The 21,100-nt window shown below is 35.6% G+C and overlaps 1 protein-coding gene across 1 annotated transcript; it reads right to left on the bottom strand.

Moving 5' to 3' along the window:
• Nucleotides 1–1,855: 1,855 nt before the first annotated feature.
• Nucleotides 1,856–18,302, bottom strand: Nup42 (nucleoporin 42). Its single transcript, XM_027932742.3, has 7 exons — nucleotides 18,097–18,302; nucleotides 15,917–16,145; nucleotides 14,636–14,730; nucleotides 8,384–8,460; nucleotides 7,613–7,699; nucleotides 5,547–5,625; nucleotides 1,856–4,386 (listed from the first exon to the last, which is right to left on the bottom strand). The coding sequence occupies exons 1-7, from the start codon at nucleotides 18,215–18,217 to the stop codon at nucleotides 3,809–3,811; spliced, it is 1,266 nt and encodes a 421-aa protein (XP_027788543.2). The 5' UTR covers nucleotides 18,218–18,302; the 3' UTR covers nucleotides 1,856–3,808.
• Nucleotides 18,303–21,100: the final 2,798 nt, after the last annotated feature.

Here is a 21,100-nt window from a genome sequence, read left to right as displayed (position 1 = left end):
CATTACAAAAACTGGCCTGGTGATGTTTTCCAAGCAAAGTCCTGCCTATGTAACTCTCTCTGGTTTTGATGAAAAAAGTGCTCACTATCCAAAGCAATATCCATGTGGTGCTGGTCCAGGGGACTGAAAGGGACTAATGGAAACATTGCTGATCAATCTCTATAGATCTTATTGATACATATACATATATATATATATATATATATATATATATATATATATATTTTTTTTTTTTTTTCAATTACAATAAACCCATTGCCACCTGCTCTCCTTTGAGGACCTACACTATAGGGAGGATGGGAACAATTTAACAAAATATACTAAAACTTAAAATATTCATACTTTTCAACTCAGCATTTTCACTTATAAAACATTCTCACAATAGTAAAAAGATATATGTTCTAGGATGTCCTATTGTAGCATTGTTGGCCCATAACTAGGAATATGGCTAAATTAATTAATGGACATACAATGGAATACTGTGAGGTAAATCTCTCCATGCTGACCGGGAAAATTCTTCAAGATATTGTCAAGATGCAAAATAATATGTTGATAATTATTGCATATAAACACTGGAAAATGTACACCAAAAGGTTAGAGACAATGTGAATTGAGAAGGTAGACTGTAATTTTCATTTAATGCATTTCTATGATTTGAATTCTCTATAAAGTATTATTTTGATCAATGATGAAATTATGGAGCATCTCTCTAAGCACTTTACATTCATTTTTTTTTTTCATTTAATCTTCATATAATCACTGGGCGGTAGATATTAACTTGCCCAATTTCACCCAGCTAATAAAAATTTCTTAAGAAAATTAAAGAGTTTTCAAACTCTTCACCAGCTTATCTTACCTCTATTTAGCTCAATTCCTGGCTGGGGATGTAGCTCAGTGGTAGAGTGCTTGCTTAGCATGTATGAGGTTCTGACTTCCATTCCCAGCACCTTCTGGCTATTTCTCCTTTCCAATATGGTTTTACTTCTCTATCAAAGCTACTAAAATTCATTTCCTCTGTGAAGTTACTACAAGCTGATGGCCCCTCATGACTCCATTAACAACACATCTTGGCACTTTGAAGTACTCCTTTAGATCCCTTTATACATGTTGCTTGAATCTGTACATTTTTTTTTTTTTTGGTTCATCTTCATCTTTGGTGATGAGCTCCTGGAGGAACTTGACCCTTTTGAGACTTCTCATAGGTGCTTAGCAGGACTGAATCCTTAGCATAGTACTTAAGATTTGATGGGTCCTTAATAATTATGAGTAATAATCCAATAAATCAAACATATGCCTGTAATCCCAGCAACTCAGGAGAGGAAGTAGGAGGAGCTCAAGTTTGAAGGCAGCCCCAGAAACTCAGTGAAGCCCTAAGCAAACTAATGAGACTGTGTCAAAATTAAAAAAAAGTGTTGGGGGTATGACTCAGTGGTAAAGCACCCCTGGGTTAAATTGCCAGTACCAATAATAAAGCAAACCATCTGTCTCTTACATAAGACATATGTTGATCTACTGAATTATGTAAAATGTCTCAGTTGAGCAGATTCTGAAATATTAGATAAATCAAGTAAGGATTTTTTTTTTTTTTTGTGGTGGAGGGGAGATGTGAGTCATAGGAGAAACAAATGGTTTCAAATAGGTTTCCAAATGGAAAAAGCTCAAATGTGACAAAGGCATCACCAGCAAAATTACCCTACTCTTCTGCTTCAATGTTGTGGGAAGTGAATGCCATTTAAGTGATCAATGACCAAGGAAACAAGGCTAGATTTCCAGTTGCTTGAGGACATGTGGCTGATAACAGCCTCAAGGTCACACTTATCTTCCTTGTCTGGTGTACTGAAACAAATACAAACCCTTACACAGTTCATCAGATATAATTTTCATTTTGTTCACAAATACTCGAATATGTACTCTAAAATTTCACTGGCTATACTCAAATGTTCTCCAGAGCAGTTTTGCATCTGGGCTTCAGTATTTGAACAAGGTTTATCAGGGTGGCATGTTTAATCCAACAGACTTCAACACAGCCAATGCACAGTGATCACTTTAGGAATCAGAAAGCTACTTAATACACAATTTAGGGTGAAAAAAGGCATTCTTTTGTGTTTTCTAAAATCTTTGAACATTTAAGGACCTATTTCAGGCATATGGAAAAGTACAGGAAATAACAATTGTAACTATGTATTTGTCATCCACTGTTAAATTTTACCATAGTTATATAAAGCTTTGATTTAAGTCACATTTTTAAAACATCACACATAAAGCTTCCTGTCTATACCACTCGGATCCCATTCATTTTCTTACTCTAACCAAGGTAAATACTATTTTGAATTTGGAGCCTATTATCCCCATGTTTCTATTCCTATGTTGTATCCATAACCAATATAACTTGCAATTTTAAATACTACATCACACATATAATTCTCATCTGCCTCATTTTGGTTGTTTATACTTGTCACGAGCTGTGCAGATGCAGCCCACCATCATACCAGTTTATCTGCTATTCTGTGAAGGGACTTCTTGTTGCTTTCATTTCATTTGCTGCTATAAACAATATTATGTACATTTTTATACATGTCCTTGTTTATGTACACAAACTTCTCATACATCCATGTGCATACAAATCACTTCATGAGTCTTTTCAAAAGTGCAGTTTCTGATTCATTGAGTTTGGGGTGAGACCTGGCTTTTTGCATATATGTATTAATTTCCCAGGTGGTGTTGATGCTGCTAGTCCTAGGACCACACTTTGAGGAGGAAGGTCTTGCATAGGAGTGGAACTGCTAAGCTGTAGAGGTTGTGTACCTTCAACATTATTAGATGCTGCCAGACTGCTCTTTTTTAAGTATTTGCAACAATCTACACTTCCATCAATAGCATAAATTTCTACAATATTACACCTTCACCAATATTTGTTATTGTCAGATTTTCATTTTTATCAGGTGGATGAACATGATGTGGCATTTCATTATTTTAATTTGCCCTTCCTGAGTATTAAAGAAGTTTTGGACCTTTTGAGTTTCTTCTGTAATAATTTAATATTTGAAGGGAAAGAAAAAGTCATTATTTTTCTCATACTTTAAAGCATTCTTAAAAAGATTCCCTCACTTTTTGAAGATTTTCAATTATCCCTTTGTTAAAGGAGATAAAAGTGGAAAGGCAAAATTGAAAGAATGGGGCTTGGAGTAAAGAAAGCAGCCACGTCAATCCAGCTGGAACATCCTAGTCTTTTTTCTGAACTCTTTTCTCTTACCCCACTGAGGGTAAGAGAAAAGGAATTGGAAGCCTAGGGAGGGATGAACAGATAAGAGGTCTAGCCTAGCACGAACAGGCCCTGGGTTTGATCCCCAGGAGCGCACGCATGCGCGCACGCACGCACACACAACTTTAAAGGGTAAGAGACAGTAAAGTGAGATAGAATGAGAAGATTATTCAGTACAATATTTTTTTCAGTTCATAATCATGCCCCCACCACTGGCCAAATTCCCTTGTTTGTTGTGTATTTACTTATTTACAGTTTTGGATATGTTTCACTTAGGCTTAAGGAAAAAATGTCAAACTTTACAATCCCTAAAGTATTATTGAAGCTTACATTCCTCAAAAATGTGTGTGTCTCTGTGTGTGTATGTATGCTTTTATGTGAACCACTCAAGACAAGTTCAAAAGCCATTATAAGGCTGGGATTATGGCACAGTGGAAAGTGCTTGCTTAGTACACACAGGCCCCAGGTTCAAATCCAGCACTGCAAAAACAGAAACAAAAACCTCTTATTTAAAAGCTGCTCTTTTCTGTATTTAAAATTGCCCTTTTAAATATTTAGAAGCTCCACAGGTGGTGGCTTTAATGGAATTTTTCCCAGGATAAATTTCTTAGACTGAAATTGTTCTAGTTCTTCTACTGTTAATTGATCCTTGGGTGTGAATAACACATTATCTGTGGTGATGATGACATTTGAGAATGGGACAGAGGTGGATATGTTGCTATCTCCAACGATGTCATTAGATGGCTTGGAAAAGGCAGTGTAAGAATGTGAGCTGGGACTACCAAAACCAGCCATAGAACTGGTGTTTCCAAAGGCTGAGGCCACTGGAGCTCCAACAGGGCCCGCTGCCAAGGAAGCTGGAAATCCTGAAAATCCAGGTGATCCAAAACTGGAAGCTGAAGGACTTTTAAATGAAAATGAAACAGCAGATGTAATTTCAGGCTTCCCAAATCCAAAAGTTGGAGTGGAAGTAGAGGTGGCTGAACTGGCAGAGGGTACAGCTCCAAATGTTAGAGGACTCCCGAACACTGAAGGGCTTCCAGAAGAGGCAGTGACAAATCCAGGGGTTGTTTTAAAACTAAAATTCTGAGCATTATCACTGTTGCTATTATTCACTGGAAAACCTACCAAAAACAGAAAAAGAAAAAAGTGAAAATGAGAGGTTAGGACCAATGCACTGAACCCTATTTTCCCGATATTTTTGCTACTGTGATTTACCTTCACCCTAGAGAAATCTCAGGGACCAGGCAGTGGCCTTTCCACTTTTGGTGTGCCACCCTGTCTTACCTGAATTGTCACTTGACAGCTATGCAGTGACAAAAATGTTCTCAAAGGTACTGCTACCATAGATATGTATTCCTGTGAAACTCTTGAGAAACATTCCTAAAATGAACTAAAGCCTAAGCTGTAGTGTCTTTTCAAAGAACATGCCCATTCTGGCCTCTTTCACAAATGCTTGATGAGCCAAGATCTCTGAGGCTCCATCATGGTAGGTGGCAGAATTGGCAAGGGTGATTTATTTATTTAAAAAAACTTCCAGTTTTTATTTTATAAACAATTACTTAAGAAAAATATTCAACCAAACTTTTAGAAATTAGGATGTATTAATAAAATAATCAACTTAAAGTAGCCCTTTTATTTAGGGCCAAAGTGGCCAATAGTTGAAATTCAAAGAGCAGAATCGCCCAATTGATTTTGTTACCTATATTCGATGGCACAGAAATGTAAGTCATACAACTTTCATTGATAACCACCCTACCATCCAGAGTGGAGTTTAAATACTTGCTTGTCAGGTCAGTATTCAGACTTAAAAATCAGTAATATTTTGAAATATATCTACAATTAATCTGAAGAGAACACTTTAAAAACAATTCTCATAGGGAAAAAAAACTTAAAATAATTTCATGGCACATTAGACTGCTTAAAGAAACAGCAAAGATGAAAAATAATGCACAAGAATTATAGTCCCTTGTTTACAGAAACCACCCAAATAAAATATTTTCCCTAATTATCCTTGCTTCTTATAATTTATTAGCAGAGATGACTTGCAAGAAGCAGAATGCACCAACTTTTGGTTCCAGCTTAAGAATGCATAACTGTGAATACAAAGGAAAATACAATTATGATCAAATATTCTGGAATGTGAAAAAACCAAAATCTCTCTTTGAAGTTTTCCTCTATCTGGCAAGGGTGATTTAAAATGATAATTCAGGCTTTTTCATTTGAAACCTACAAAATTCTACTTTTCTGATTGAGTGAAGTCCAGCATTACTTCATCACTTACCTGGTGATCCAAATGTTCCTGCTGGCCTACTTCCAAATCCAAATGTAGGTGCTGCTTGATTTACTCCATCATCAGAGAGCTTAAAAAGAGTATGCAAACATAAAGTGCTTGATGAATAATTCTCAATTACCTTTTCTATACACTTAACAGTCAAATTAAATTTCTGAAATGTATATTTAAAAGTGTGAAGTTAAATGTTTAACATGTAAAATGCCCATAAAGGGATGTTCAAAAGGGTAAGATGTAATATTATATAAAGTATACTATAAACTAAAAATACAAATATGCATAGAAAAAAAGTACATTAATAAATCAATAATAGGGGCTGAGAATTTAGCTAAATGGCTGAGCATTTGCCTACGAAGTGCAAGGCTCTGGGTTCAATTTCCAGCACACTCAAAACAACAACAACAAAACCCCAAAAAGTTAAGTGACTGTCTCTGGCTGAGAAATTATGATTTAAAAAATTGTATGCTTTTAAATTACTTTCTAGATATCAGCAATGAGCACATATGCCAATCAGAAAATAATGTTTAATAATACATTTTACTCTCTATAAGATTGGATTCTACATTTATCAAGAAATATAGATGTAGATACAAAGAACCTTTAGAGGATATTCAGTCTACTCTATTGCTTGAACTGAATCCACAATTATCTTATTAAAAGATTACCACTAAAATCCACTGAACATTTCCTATTCCCTAAAAATATTTTATGCTCTTTCAACTCCACTGACATCTTTTTTCCCTTTTCTCTTCTCTTTTTCTTTTGTAGAACTGGGGATTAAAATCACAGTTGCTCTACTACTGAGCTACATCCCCAGGTCTTTCTAAAATTTTATTTTCAGACAGGGTCTCAGTAAGTTGCCCAGGCTGGCCTTGAACATGCATTCTTCCTGTCTTAGCCCCCTGAGTTGCTAGGATTACAGGTGTGTGCCACCATGCACAGTTCTAACTGCTAAATAATAATTTCTTAATTTCCTTTTCAAGAAACTTTTCAGACTCCTTCCAAGATGTTCCTAATCAAAGTAAGCAAATATAATTTCTCTCATTTGGAAGCCTCAATAGCATTTTTAAAAATTTAACTTTATTGAGGTCTAATTTACATAAAATAAAATGTACTCATTTTATGTAAATATTTCCATGAGTTCTGACAATCTTATAACCGCTACTATAATCAAAATTCAGAACATTACTGTTACCCCTAAAAGTCCCCTTTTTCCCTTCTCAGTCAACCCCTTCCTAACTCCTGGTTCCAGACAACCACTCATCTGCTTGTCACTATAGAAGAGATGTGTCTTTTTATTTCATAAAAACAAATACTACAGTATGTACTTTTTTGGTCTCTACTACTCATGAGAAAAAGAAGTGATAAACTATTAGGCCAGTTGAGGATGGATTGTAACCAAATCAACTATGAAGGAGCCCTAGGAAGTTAGCAAAGAAAGGGAAACTCCCTACCCTGAGAGAAGTTCTGCAGTTCCTTGGACTGAAGTATCTTTTCTCCATCACTTCTCATCAACAGTGATGGTGGTTCATTCTCACAGACAGAATACTTATTAGAAGTCCCACTAAAATTCAAATGTCACTATAACTGAAAGGTCCAAGAAATTAGCTTGCAACTAAGAGTCCAGTCAGGACCATATACCTTTGGAGAAAAGTGGGTATATATGTTCTAAAGGCCTTTCTGCCTACAAGGAACCTATCTATGATCAAGGTCCTTTAGTCCCAGAAGTATACATTAGTCTGAATATGCATTTATATCATTTCCAATGTAATTTCTTTTAAAACAGATAACCTTAAATACTTAAATTTATGTAATATTTCCCAATTTTCAAAACTAATACTATCAAAAACTACCTAAAATTAGTTTTTTTTAAAAAAAGCATAATTATCCCTGCTTTTCTGAGAAACATAAAAAAAACAATTCTAGCACCCTGACTCTAAATATCATCTTAAGAATGTGTATCATAATTCTTGACATTTTGTTTTGCCTTCCAAATCCAAAGTGAAATATCCTCTACAAAAAAGTGATTTAAGATATTTCTCTAAAGAAATACTCACCAAAGCTACTTTAGTTGAGGAAGTTAGACTTTTCAGTTCATTTATCCTATTACTCCACTGACTTACTAACTGTTGGATGGAATTTAGCTGAGGAGAGAAGACAGAAACATAGTAACTCAAGTGTTTAAATCAATTTCTTCAATAACAACTTCACAAAAGTTTTATGGTGCCTAACTTACAAAATCTGCATTGACTTGCTCCTATTTGCCAAAGATATTCAAACTCTAGTTGCCCCTCCCTGATCTCCAACTCCTTGTGTTACTTGATTAATCACAAGTACCTGGTAACTCAGAGTTAGTTATATTTGGAGATGAGGTGAATAAATGTACTAGATGAAATGCATGATCATAATTGTCAACAATAGAAAAACATACCATTTTCCTTGAGGTTCCCAACTCAGTCTATTCTATTGACCCAACTTAATAGATGGCTTCTTAACTTTGTTCTTCTAACATTCACCATGGTATCTACACCTAACAGATGCTCAACCAATGTATTGTCAATTGATGAAAAGGTCTGATTTCTGAGAATGAATGCTGGGTGACTTATAATAAAAATCATAATATTCTTAATTACTGTATTCAAATATACTATTATCATTTTAGATAACCAACCAATTTCAAAGAAAAAAATTTAGGACGGGGGGAAAAAAGGCTTTCTTATAAAAAACTGGTCTCCATAACTTTGCCAAAACACAAGCCACTACAGACACTGAAAACAGTAATTGACACCAATTTATTATTGAGGTAGATGAATAGGAAACAGACTTACATAACTCTGTAAGTTATTGCTGGTTAAGAAGTTATGGTATTCAAGCCTCAACTCCTCTGGTGAAATGTCTGTAAAACCTGAAGTGAGGAATCAATTTGAATATTTAAAATAAATATCAATAATTTTAATAGTAAAGCTAGAGGTACTAGACAAGAAAATGTTAAAAGTCAATTATCAGAAAATTTTCATAATCATAAGGAAAAGAATTCAGTTTATGTTCTATTTAATGTTTAATAAAGTATAAAATTAGAATATAGTTACTTGACCTTTTGAGTGGAGAGAAATTTTCTAAATATGAATGGAAAGAAAACAAAGATCTGACTATATATACATTCAAACTTTAGTCTAAAAAAATTTTGTTAGTCTACAATAAATAAAACTAAAAGGCAAATGGTAAATAAGAAAACGATATTGTAACATATATGACAGGAGAAGAGCTAACATCCTTAATGTGTAAGTTGATCTTATAAATCAATAAGAAAAGTTAATATGGGCAAAGAAAGAACAAGTAACTCACAAAAAATTCAAATAGCCAGTAAATAAATAGTTAAATTTTAAACTACATGTTAAACTAGAGATAAAATAGTTACTTATAGAACTGGCAAAAATTAAAAATAGAAGATATTTACTGTTATTTAGGATGTGAATATTCTCCCAAAATGCTGTTAAGGGAATTAAAATGGAACAACTTTTCTGGGGGTAAAATTCTCAATAATCATCACAAGCCTTAATAATGTTCACAACCTCTGACATGTAATACAAATATCTAGGATTTAACTTCAGGAAATAGTTTTATATGTAAACAAAAATGTATGTATAAGGATGTTCATTCCAGTGTTTCTAGTAGTAGAGACAAAACAAAAACATAGAATACTTAAGCTCAGGGAGGGGCACTTGTCTAGCATCTAGCATGTGCAAGAGTCTGGGTTCAAAACACAGAAGAAAAAAAAAAAAGTATAGTACAAGACTAGATAATTATGATCCTAAATCACACACATGAAATATATATTTGCATATGTATATGTTTTGAAGAAAATATACTAAAATGTTTCAGTTGTTACCTTTTGTGACATCAGATGATTTTATTTACATATTTTTGTACTTCCCAAGTTTTCTACACCAATAGCTGTAACTTTAATAATTGGGAAAACTTATTAAGAAAGGAAAAAACGTTCAGGATGTTTTCTACAGAAATTTCCTTGCAATCCAGATATCATTAACTCTAACATCATCTACCCAGGCCAAAAAAACCTAGGAATCATTGGATTTCTCTCTTTACCCATATCTAATATTCAACAACCTGCCAGTTGAGGCTCCAAAACAGAACTTGAATTTTATCTCTACTGCTAATAACTCTACTCTTCAGCTGCAATTATCTCCTAATTTGTTTCTCTGCCTCTACTTCTGTCCCCACTCCCAACAAACCATATTTTTCATATAGTAGCCTGAGTGAGCTTTTTCAATTAGACCATACCTGTCTTCTGCTTAAAGGTCTTCATGGCTGTCCATCACCTAGCCTTGGCTACCTGGTTTTATGTTTGTTACTCTTTCCCTTGTTTATTCTCCCATGATTCGGGCCTCATTTAGTGTGCCAATCTTGTTTCCACTCCTGTCTCTGCATTGCCAGGAATGTTTTCCCCCAATCTTCCTATAATGGGTATCTTTTCTTCATTCAGGGCTCAGCCCCAATATTGCACTGGTAAGAATGGATAGCCACTCTATCTAAAGGAACACTCTCCCTGCTATTCTTTCCAGCCATGCTCAACCAGAACCCAGAAATGATCTTAGTAACTATTTTCTTAGTTTTTCAATGGTGGTACAAAAAGAGTATTATTCTAGACACATAGAAAAAGTTCCTTCCTTCCCTTTTGCAGTACTGCAGATTAATCCCAGGAGTACTTTATCACTGAGCTATATCTCCAGCCCTTTTTATTTTTTAAAAATTTTATTTATTTATTTATTTTATTAGTTACACATTACAGTACAATGACATTTCATACATTTGTCCAGACCTTTTTATTTTGAGTCAGGGTCAGTTAAGTTACCCAGGCTGCACTCAAACTTAATGATCCTCCTGCCTCAGTTTCCCAAGTTCCTGTGATAACAAGAATGTGACACTGCACTTAGCTAATTCATTATTTATAATGGATGCCTAAGGACAGCAGAACTCCAATTTTTTTGGTCTCAGGACCCATTTATATTCTTAAAAATCATTAAGGATACCAGAAAGCTCTTGTTTGTTTATATATATATATATATATATATATATATATATATATATATATATATATATATATATATATATCTGGATAATTACACCACATTTGAAATAAAAACTGAGAAACTTAGAAATATTAATTCATTTAAAAATAATTAATCTTGTATCACATACATTTATTTTCCATCAAAGAAAATTAGTGAAACGAATAGCACTGTTTTGTTTGCAAATCTTTTTTTTTTTTTTTAATATTTATTTTTTTTAGTTCTCGGCGGACACATCTTTGTTTGTATGTGGTGCTGAGGATCAAACCCGGGCCGCACGCATGCCAGGCGAGCGCGCCACCGCTTGAGCCACATCCCCAGCCCAATTTGCAAATCTCTTTAATGTTTGGCTTCAGAGATTCTTAAATATGCTTCTACTTCATTCTGTTGCTGGTGATTATGGTCTTAATATGGTTGAAGTATATGAAAAAAATATTCACATGGATTTGTTACTGGAAAAGAAAGACTTGAATGGCTTTTTCAGATAGTTGTGGACATTTTTCTTTGACTTGACACCAAAACTTGGCAAATGGCTGGGTTTTTTTTTTTGTTGTTGTTCTTTAATTTTTTTTTTTGTAGTTGTAGATGGACAGCACACCTTTATTTACTTTTTTATGTGATGCTAAGACTCGAACCCAGTGCCTCACATATGATAGGCAAGTGCTCTGCCACTGAGCTACAGCCCCAGCCCCAAGTGGTTGTTTCTTAAAAGATAGTTGTAATGGGGACTCTGTCCTAATGAGCTTTTTGGACTATCATATTAAAAATCCACTGGTTTATCTTGTTTTTAGAAAAGATTTTTAGTCATACATAATTTTTTTTTAACATTACACATTAGTTATTTGGAAAGTACTGGTATAATGAGTTATGTTCAAATATTGGTACATATCATTATATTTTTAAAAAAATTACATTTGTTAATGCTGCCATCCATTTTACCAGAAGTATTCTGAGTACTAAACAAGCCATTACTGAGGTGACAGAAGAGTTTTCTATAATTCTAATTTTTGCATAAAAAGTTGAATTTTATCACTGATGAAACTGTCAGTTGTTTTCTTTGAAGTTACAGGCTTACTGCATTTACTCACTTTAATCAATTTTTTAGGATATATTTGCCAAATACATATGTCTGAATAACCACAGCTGTCATTCTTTCCAGTAAAAACTGTCTGAAAAAAGTGACTATCTCATCTCACAACTTGATCACACAAATGTCCTCCCCTCAAGATAAATATCACATTTGAGAGCGGGGCAGAAGCATTTTATGTGTTTCCCATTTTGTCATGCAGAATATTTGAAGTGTATACTCAAGTATTAAGAATTAATAAAATGAGTAATTTTTATCTCTTTATTAAGGACATTCTTAAATTAAAATGGCATTTAAAAATTTTCTTTATTGTGATTACTATAGTCAACTAGTAGTTCGTCATCTCTGCCTTGATTCATGCTAAAATATAAGTGTATTGGTTTTACTCATCAGTTTGCACCAACAGTACAAATGTCAACACAGTGAAAATGCCAATTAATCTCTTAGTATTATTATGAAATATTTTGCACTTACACAGCCTATAAAGGGGTCTACAGGATAGGTTGCCTGATTTAACAAATACTTTTTTAGTATGAGTATGTCCCATATATTATATTGTTATAGTGTATATGTGTACACATATAAATATATGATATGTATAAATGATATATAACAAACACATATTATACATGTATAAAAATATTATTGTTTATCTGAAACTTAAATTCAACTGTATGTCTTATATTTTATTCAAGGATCCATGTGCCTCATTTTGAGAACCACTGCTTTTAGGGCATTAGGCACTAGGTTTAATTCTGAATTGATTAAGACTTAATGTACAAGTATTAATATTTAGTCTGATTAAAGGCTTGATTTTATTATTTTCTTTACAGACTATATTCACTATCTGAAATTATGCTACTTATTTGCATTCCTTCTTGTATTCTTTCCTGTTATATGAATATGAGGTGTCCCCAAAAGCTCCTGTTAATGCAGGAATATTCATAGATAAAATAGTCCATCCATCCTATTTTGAATGAACTGATGATTGGGTAATAATTGTAGGCAGGTGGAGCATAGCTAGAGATGGGTCACTGAGGGCGTGCCCTGGAAGGGCTCTTCATCTTCTGGCTCCATCATCCCCCGCTTTTTGGCTGCCAGGAGGAGAGCAGCTTCCCTCCAACACAACCCTCCCCATGATATGCTGCTTCATCTTGGGCCCAGAGAAATCGAGTTGGCCATCTATAGACTGAAATCTTTGAAACCATGAGCCCCAAATAAATGTTTCTTCCTCCAAGTGTTACTGTCACATATTATGGTCACAGTGATGCAAAAGCTGACTAAAACACTTTCTCAAGAATATAAGTTTCATGATGGGTGTGGTAGCACATGCCTATAATTCCAGTGGCTCAGGAGGCTGAGGGAGGAGGATTGCAGGTTTGTAGTCAGCCTCAGTAACTTAGTGAGGCTGCAAGCAACCTAGTGAGACCTGTCTCAAAATTAAAAAATAAAAAGGGCTGGAGATGTGGCTCAATGGCTAAGTGCCCTTGGGTTCAATCCCTGATTTTTTTTATATATATATAAAATTTCATAACTCATTTGCTTTACTTATCACTATATATCAGCTACCCTAGAATAGGGCCTGGCATAAAAGAAATTCAATATTTGCTAAATGAATAATAAGAGAATAAATAAGTAGTGCTGTGATACCAATTCTCACAGAGAAAGAGGAGGCAGACTGAAAGAATGAAGGAAGATCCCATAATTCTGGGGCACTGATTCTAAGGTCTCCTATCTGCTAAGTATCTGCTTCCTCAACAGGCAAAGGCCCAGGACCTTTGGGAAAACCTGGTGGTCTAGGTTTTAAGCCAGAAAGGGCTTAGGGATTGTGGACAAAAGAAAATGGAAAATGGGTAATTTAAAAGAAATGCTAGCCCTGTAGTAGTCTGGGTAAGGCTCCTAATCTTCAAATACTATCTCCAGAATAAGATCTCAAAATGCTTTATGAAAAATAAGTATTCTTAGAAAAATGAGAATAAAGAACAAAGCCAGGCAGCAAAGGCCTTAATGGCAGGTAGAATGTGTGACTTGTGACTATTATTCACTGCAGGCAGCAAGGAGGTTCTGGGGTTTTGCATATGGGAATCAAGAAAGCAAAGCCTTTTTGTAGGTTTATGGTATTGGAATTGTTGTGGGTCCTAATATGATATGTTTCTCATAGGAATTATGTATCTTAAAGGAACTACATTCTCCACTTGCAATCTCTATAAATTATTAATTTAGAATACTTGGATACTTTAGACAAAGTCCAACTCTCCTATAAAGAGCTGTTTGTCATGAATTCATTTAGCATGATCTTTGTTTTAGAAAGTAAGTTTTATTTATTTATTATTTACAGTAATGGGTATAGAACCCAGGAGTACTTCTCCCTGAGCTACATATCCCGAGCCAGCCCTTTTTTTAAAATTTTGAGATAGGGTCTTACTAAGTTGCCTCGACTGGCCTTAAATTTGCCATCCTCCTGCCTCAGTCTCTTGAGTTTCTGGGAGTATAGGAATGTACCATAATGCTCAACTAGAAAATAAGTTTTAGAGTGTATTTTAAAAACACAATTTTGAGCTGGGTGCGGTGGTGCATGCCTGTAATCCCAGCAGCTCAGGAGGCCGAGGCAGGAGGATTATTATGAGTTCAAAGCCAGCCTCAGCAATGGTGAGGCGCTAAGCAACTGAGTGATTGAATACTCAAGTTTAATCCCCAGTACCAAAACAAATAAACAAACAAAAACAACACACACACACAGAGTTTCCGGGCTAAAGGGTGTAAATGAGTGGTAGAGCGCTTGCCTAGCAAGTATGAGGCCCTGGGATCATTCCCCAGCACTGCAAAAAACCAACCAAACAAAAACCCAAACAACAATGAAACAAATAAAACATAAAAACACATAAATACAATGTCTCAGTTACCTGAAATATTAGGTTTCTTTTTCACTGGTGAATAAACTGAAAACATCCACTGTCCTGATGATTTCCAAACTTCCATATCTTTCACAATTCCTTCTCTGGGGAAAAAAAAAAGTAAAGGATTTTTTCAACTATTTGTTAAAATTTATTACTTGTGATTTTCAATAATTGAAATTTTAAATTCTTGTAAAACACATAATTTAGATTTTTCCAGTTATTTCCTGAAGAATTTTCTTTAAAGCACAAGCTGATAGAAATACAAATTATATTTTGTGATTATAAATAATACAGAGAAATTAATAATTTTGTTTTCCAATTAGTAAATAATTAGCCAATATACTTAATTATATATTATAAATGCCACACATTTTTTTTAAAGAACAAAAATATACTAAAATACACAATACTAACTTTAATCTCTGTTTATTATCATAAACATCATTGATCACTTAGCTGGGAACATTAGAAATTACCACTTAACTGATTCAAAGTTTCTCCCCACCCAGAATGCAACAATTAATAAAATGATAGATATCATGGAGAATAGTGTTATAAATTTAGGATTACAACAAATATAAGAGAGTTTTGTTGTTTTTTTTTTAACTTAAAAAACCAAAAAAAACCCCTGATATTTACTTAGCAATGTACGAGGCCTTCTATTTAATCCCTAGCACTGCAAAACAACTGTATAATTTATATGGCTCAAAATATTTACTACTGATTCTAATTTAGTTATGGGAAATGAAAGATTAACCATTATACAGAAATTTTGTCTTAGGAGCCAGGAGCTAAGGAAATGTTATAGACAGCCAAGCACTATTTGGGCAACAGTCATAATTTTACTATATATGTTCTTAAGAAATGTCATGAATATACTACACAAAATGAATGAAGTCAGTCTGAACAGGGTTAACTGAAGTAAAAGTTTTAGAAACAAGAATAAGTAATGCTATCAGTGACTTTCAAAATTACAAGTTGTTCTGAAATACTTTGTAAAACACTCATAATTTACAATGACCTTATGCAGGACTAATCTTAGGTATGCTATGGAAATATATTTTTCAGTAAAATAAAGCACAGAATGTTATAAAACAAATTAATGGTTAGCTCTGAATGACAGAATCATGAAAGATTTTTGTTTTGTTTTTGAGTAATTTAGTAACAGATTACTTTCTTTAAAAAAACAAAACAAAACAAAACCAAAAACAAAAAAAAAAACCCTACAGGTGCTTTGGAAAAAAAATAAGCAAATGGGAAGTGATTTCCCTTAAGGCTTTCACTTACAGAAGTTTCTTTTCATCTGTCTGCTCATCAGAGTTAGGTGAAGCAAATGGGTTCTCAGAAAATCCAAAGCCCCTGTTCCTGCTAGTTGAAGCTTCAGAATCAAAAGAACCAAAAGATGGCTTTTCTTGATCTCTGCTGCCCCCCCATGGTGTGGATTTGGAGAAACTGGATGGCTGGATGACACTGGAATATCTCTGACTGGTGGCATTCCATCCACGCCTATTATTACCTAAAACAAATATAAAAATAAAAGAATAATTTTATTATCAACTTCTCTATTAAATCCTGAAAATCTTCATTATATTTTGTTTTATTATGTCTAGGAATTACACAAAGGTTTAACAAAGTACTACATTTCCACTTGTTTCAAATGATAATCTCTTCATTTCCAATTTGCATAGTTAGGTATAGTAACAAATCACATATGGTCTAATTGCTATTTGACATCTTAAATCATAAGGTCCTTCAGGATAAAAAGCTGTGTTTTTATCATTCTTTGCTCCCCCACTAGGCCTTATACAGAAGAAAAGGCTAAAAAATTGACAATTAAACAGAGCAATGAATAAACTGGACAAAGAATAAAAGATTAAATTCTATGCTCTATCCTTGAATAGATGTTTATTCAATTCAGCCTTCCCTCTGGGAAAATAACACCTTCATATCTATCTTTTATAGACATATTTTATGGGTAACTGACATATGAATAAAGTGCATTGAGTTCATAAGTATCAAAATAAACTAACAAGACTCTCTCCTATCTCTATTTTGTCTTTAATCTTATCACTGGGGCTAAGATCAAGGTAATTCATCTTATTTGATAGAATTCTAAAACGTGCCATTAAATATATTAAGAACCAGAATAACAGGAGGTATATTTCGTTATAAAAGTTCATCCCCAACTTTAAATTAGCTGATAAATCCATAGAGAAAAGGGAGAAGACTGCTGAACAAGATCCCTGAAATAGGAGTTAATGGTATCCAAATCCTTTACAGGAATCACACAACTGTAGAAATTCACTTCCTCTTTTGGTATGTTGCATTTGATCTTCACAATTTTGGGCTTTACAATTCCATAAGTATTGATTAGTTTCTGGGAGCTAAATACACTATTTATCTGTTGAATTTTATTCACATTTTTTCACCTACAAGGTCTATTCATTCAACATTTACTTTCTAATAACAACACTTAACGCAAGCCTCCAGAAACTGCTGAATATCACATTGTCCTTGGAAAATACATTCATGTTTATCAGATTTTGAGACCTGATTTTTGGTTTGGATATTTCACTGGATCCACTACGGATGACACAAAAGGACTGTCTTCTACAAGAGGGCTCAGATGTGAAACCGACAGAAGAATCAGATAAATAACCCTAAAGGAGAGGAGTGAAAAGGAATAGGAACTCCTGATATTTTAAAGCACAAAATTCCAATCTTAAGAAAACAAAACCTCCTTTTCTCCTTATAGACAAATGCTTTGACAAGATCCTAGCCCAGGGAGCAGGTCAATGTGAATTTTAAAGGACAATTAGTCACGTGGAATGGAAAGAAGTGCTTCTCTTCCCTATAACCCAGAGGGTTCTGAACCAGGCATCCCACCCTCCCAACCTCACCCCAAATTTTAAGAGCATGTGCATTTTTCTGTGGTATGGGTCTACAGCTTTATCCGATTTCAAGAGTTAGCAACCTCCGCAAATGAAGTCCTGATTCTGATTCAAGTTGTTTGCCTAGCCCTCAAGGGAGGGAAAATAGCTCATCAAAATTGGATTCACGGTGTCAAGGGAAAAAGACAAGTATACAAAACAGCAGTAAGGAAGAATCTGGCTCAACCCACTTGAATTCTCCCAACCACTGACATTCACCGACAAGGTAGTTTTTATACATACTTCTGATGTAAAAATTCGTTGTCTGGCACTAGCACCCAGGGGCAAACCCCGGTCCTCATCTGCTCAACAAAAACCGACTTGCCCAAGTCGCGGATGAAAACATCAAACAGAACTGTTCGAAGCCAGGTGGGCGGGGTCGGGGCTGCCGCGACGCGGGCACGTCTGGTCACCTGACCGGCGCGGCGCCACGCCCAGCACCGGGACCCACGCGGGACGACGGGTCCCAGCCGCCCGGGCCCCCACGCCAGGCCTTTCTCGGCTCAGCTGGCGGCGGAGGATTGAGGGGAGCGTCACCTGCGGGCTGCTGCTGTGGTGGTTGCCGTCCCCCGCCCGCACCCCGGGCGCCGGGATGTTCGTTCCAGCACCGGTCTCCAAAGCGGCACCGGCCTTGAAGGAAGAACTGACAAATGGTCATTGCTACAGCGTCGCCGACGGAGCGGTCCTCAGTCAACACCAGTCAGCGAGCAGAGAGTGCCAAGCAACGGAAAGCCACTGGTCCCCTACTGTGACGTCAGTGTCTCGCGCCCGGAAAAGGCGCGCCTTTTTTCCTCTTATCCCGCCCCCAGTGCGATGAGAGGCGCGGGTTTTAGCCAATAGGACTTGAAAAGAGCGGTACTGACGCACCTTCGGCGGACCTAGAAAGCGGGACGCTTGAACGTTATTCCGACACTGGGCGCCGAGTTTGCTACGTAGACCTTCTGTCCTCAGGGAAGCTTGACGTCCGAAATGAGAGGAAAGAGATGACAACGAAGGACTTCAACAAGGCGCTGAAGGGAGACCATTAGCTGTGGTTTGAGAAACGGAGTCGTTCTTTTCATTTGTAGCCACTCAGAAAGTAAAAACTCGGGGAGAAAGTGGACCTTAAAGCCAGTTATGACGATAACAGGAAATACTGTTTGTTTTTAGGACAACCGAACTGAGAAGTGTCATAATGTTCTTTGAGTGGGTGCTGCCTTTCCACACACTGAGAAATCTTGCCCGTTAAAATCCACATACTATTTGAAATTATATCAGTAATAATGAAAGAAACATCCCATTTTTTTGCCTTCAGGACTAAATCGCTTTGACACAGAAGCAGCCTCACAGGTACACAGCTTCCAATAAGGGTTTCTGAAAACAAATTTCTTATAGTTTTTGCAATTTCCAAGGAAACATCCCACACCTATTTTCCAGCCCACACTTGATGTTAATGCCTTTGCACATAGTTCTGCTTTGTTTCCAGCCTATCGAAGAAGTTTTATTTAAGCTTCATTTGAACTCAACTCTACCCCAACTCCTATAAATGTCTTGTCTTTGTTTGGTGGGACACCCCATAGTTCCTCTGGTTGCAGTCTCCTTGGTTGCAATGATTTAATGTATATGATTTTGATTAACTGCATGTTTGTCCCTGGTGGTTTTAGGATAGTTGATATAGGGGTAAGCCCTCCCTCTTGCTTGTGTACTTTGGATTTTGAGGACAGTGGGATCTGTAGGAACACTGGGACAAACACAGTACAACTTCCCTGCCCCCATCCATTCAAGACTATGTTCCAGGCCTAATGCCCATCACCCAAATACTTATTGTATATTTCATACAAACATGGGCATTCTTCTACATAACTGTTAACCCAGTCATAAAATTAGGACATTAATATTCATGCATTACTACTATCTATCTAATTCTTAGGCTTCATGTTTTGTCATATGTCCAATTAGGTCCTTATAAAAAACCCCAGAACCCCAGTTCAAAATCATTGTTGCTTGCCTGAGTCAAGTGTTTTTAGTCTCTCAATCTAGAATATTCCTGAATCATAACTTGATTTTCATGTTCTTAACACTTATAGATTATAGATTAGTTGTCTTGTAGAAGTTCATCAATGGACTTCTTTTTTGATGTTTGCTCATGATTACATTCAGATTATACAATTTTGGTAGGATCATCACAAAAGTGACACTGTGGAGCTGGGAGCTATGACACACACCTGTAATCCCAGAGACTGGGGAGGCTGAGGCAGAAGGGTCACAAGTTCAAGGTTATCCTCCGAATCTTGGCAAAACCTTGTATGAAAATAAATAATAAAAAACTGAGGGTGTGCTCAGTGGTTCCTGGGTTCAATCCCCAATACCTTCCCTCCCCCCAGCCCCACCCTTACCAAATGATGCTGTGGTCTTCACATTGCACTTACCAAGTTGTGCACAATTTGTCCCCTTATATATGGTGTTTACTATTACTACTTAATTAAGGTGATGTCTGCCAGAAAGCTCCACCATATACTCTTTTCCTCTTTGGCATTAAAATTTTGTGGGAAGGTACTTTGAAATTATATAAAAATCTGATTCCTCATCAAATAGTTCATTCCTTTATTTACTCCTTTAAATATGGACTTATGATTTCAAATTTTATTCAATGGGTTAGAATCCATTAATATAATTTTAAAAATTTTGATGTTCAAATCATCCTTAATTTGGTCAATGGAAGCCCCTTTAAGCTCCTTTGTCCTTTTAACAAAGGAAAAGAAAAACCTGATTCTTGGAGCACTTCTTTACATTTCAGGTGATTAATTTTACACCACCTCTGCTTTAGTCCTGGAATCACTCATCTCTCCAAAGAGCCCTTTTTGTGGGTAGCAAGATCTGAGCTCTAAGTGTGCTTATTGTTATTGTGATTTCTTTGTTGCCAGGTCCTTTTATGAGCATCACTAGGAAATACATATGTATAGACGTGCATGTACTTTTCGTGTGTGTGTGTGTGTGTGTGTGTGTGTATGTATACAAAACACTTATATAATACAGTAATATCTAATTCCAATCCAAGACCACAGGATTAATTTTATTTTCCTCCTACATTGTAACTTTCTTCTTTCATAGTATGAAACTTGGCTTCTATAATCCTTAATATGTTTGTTATCTCCTTGTATCAACCAGTTTCTCTGTAGCCACTGACTTTTCATCCCTGAAAATGCCAGCATATGTAAGGACTTTGGCTGGGATTGAAGACCTCAAATAATACCAATTGTGGATAAAGCTAAAATAAAGGTGAGCACAATGGCTTGTTGAAAGCGGAGAGGTGGACAAAGCCAAAATTAAGATAGTCTTAAGTGGAGTGTTGTGTGGGACGATGAGAGCCTAAGGCTGAGGCTTGCAGAACTTGGTAATCAGTTTGATGAGGGGTATTGTTGGCATTCAGGAGATTAGGGTTATAGGAAGGAAAATTTTAGTTTCAAGATGGCAGAGTAAAAATACTTCTTTCCTATACTCCTGAAAATCATCTAAAGAAAACAATCAAAAACACCATCTTTGATTATAGTAGGAGATAACC

Source organism: Marmota flaviventris, chromosome 1 (assembly GCF_047511675.1).
Source record: "Marmota flaviventris isolate mMarFla1 chromosome 1, mMarFla1.hap1, whole genome shotgun sequence".
Lineage (NCBI taxonomy): Eukaryota > Metazoa > Chordata > Mammalia > Rodentia > Sciuridae > Marmota > Marmota flaviventris.
This window is presented reverse-complemented; position numbering and strand designations above follow the sequence as displayed.

Excerpts from the sequence above, each read along its gene's own strand:
- Nup42 (XM_027932742.3), bottom strand. The coding sequence starts at position 18,217 with ATGACCATTTGTCAGTTCTTCCTTCAAGGCCGGTGCCGCTTTGGAGAC. Across the intron at positions 7,700-8,383 it reads GCAATAACTTACAGAGTTAT|CTAAATTCCATCCAACAGTT; the intron begins GTAAGTCTGTTT and ends TTCTCTCCTCAG. Across the intron at positions 4,387-5,546 it reads AGGAACATTTGGATCACCAG|GTTTTCCAGTGAATAATAGC; the intron begins GTAAGTGATGAA and ends TGTTTTTGGTAG.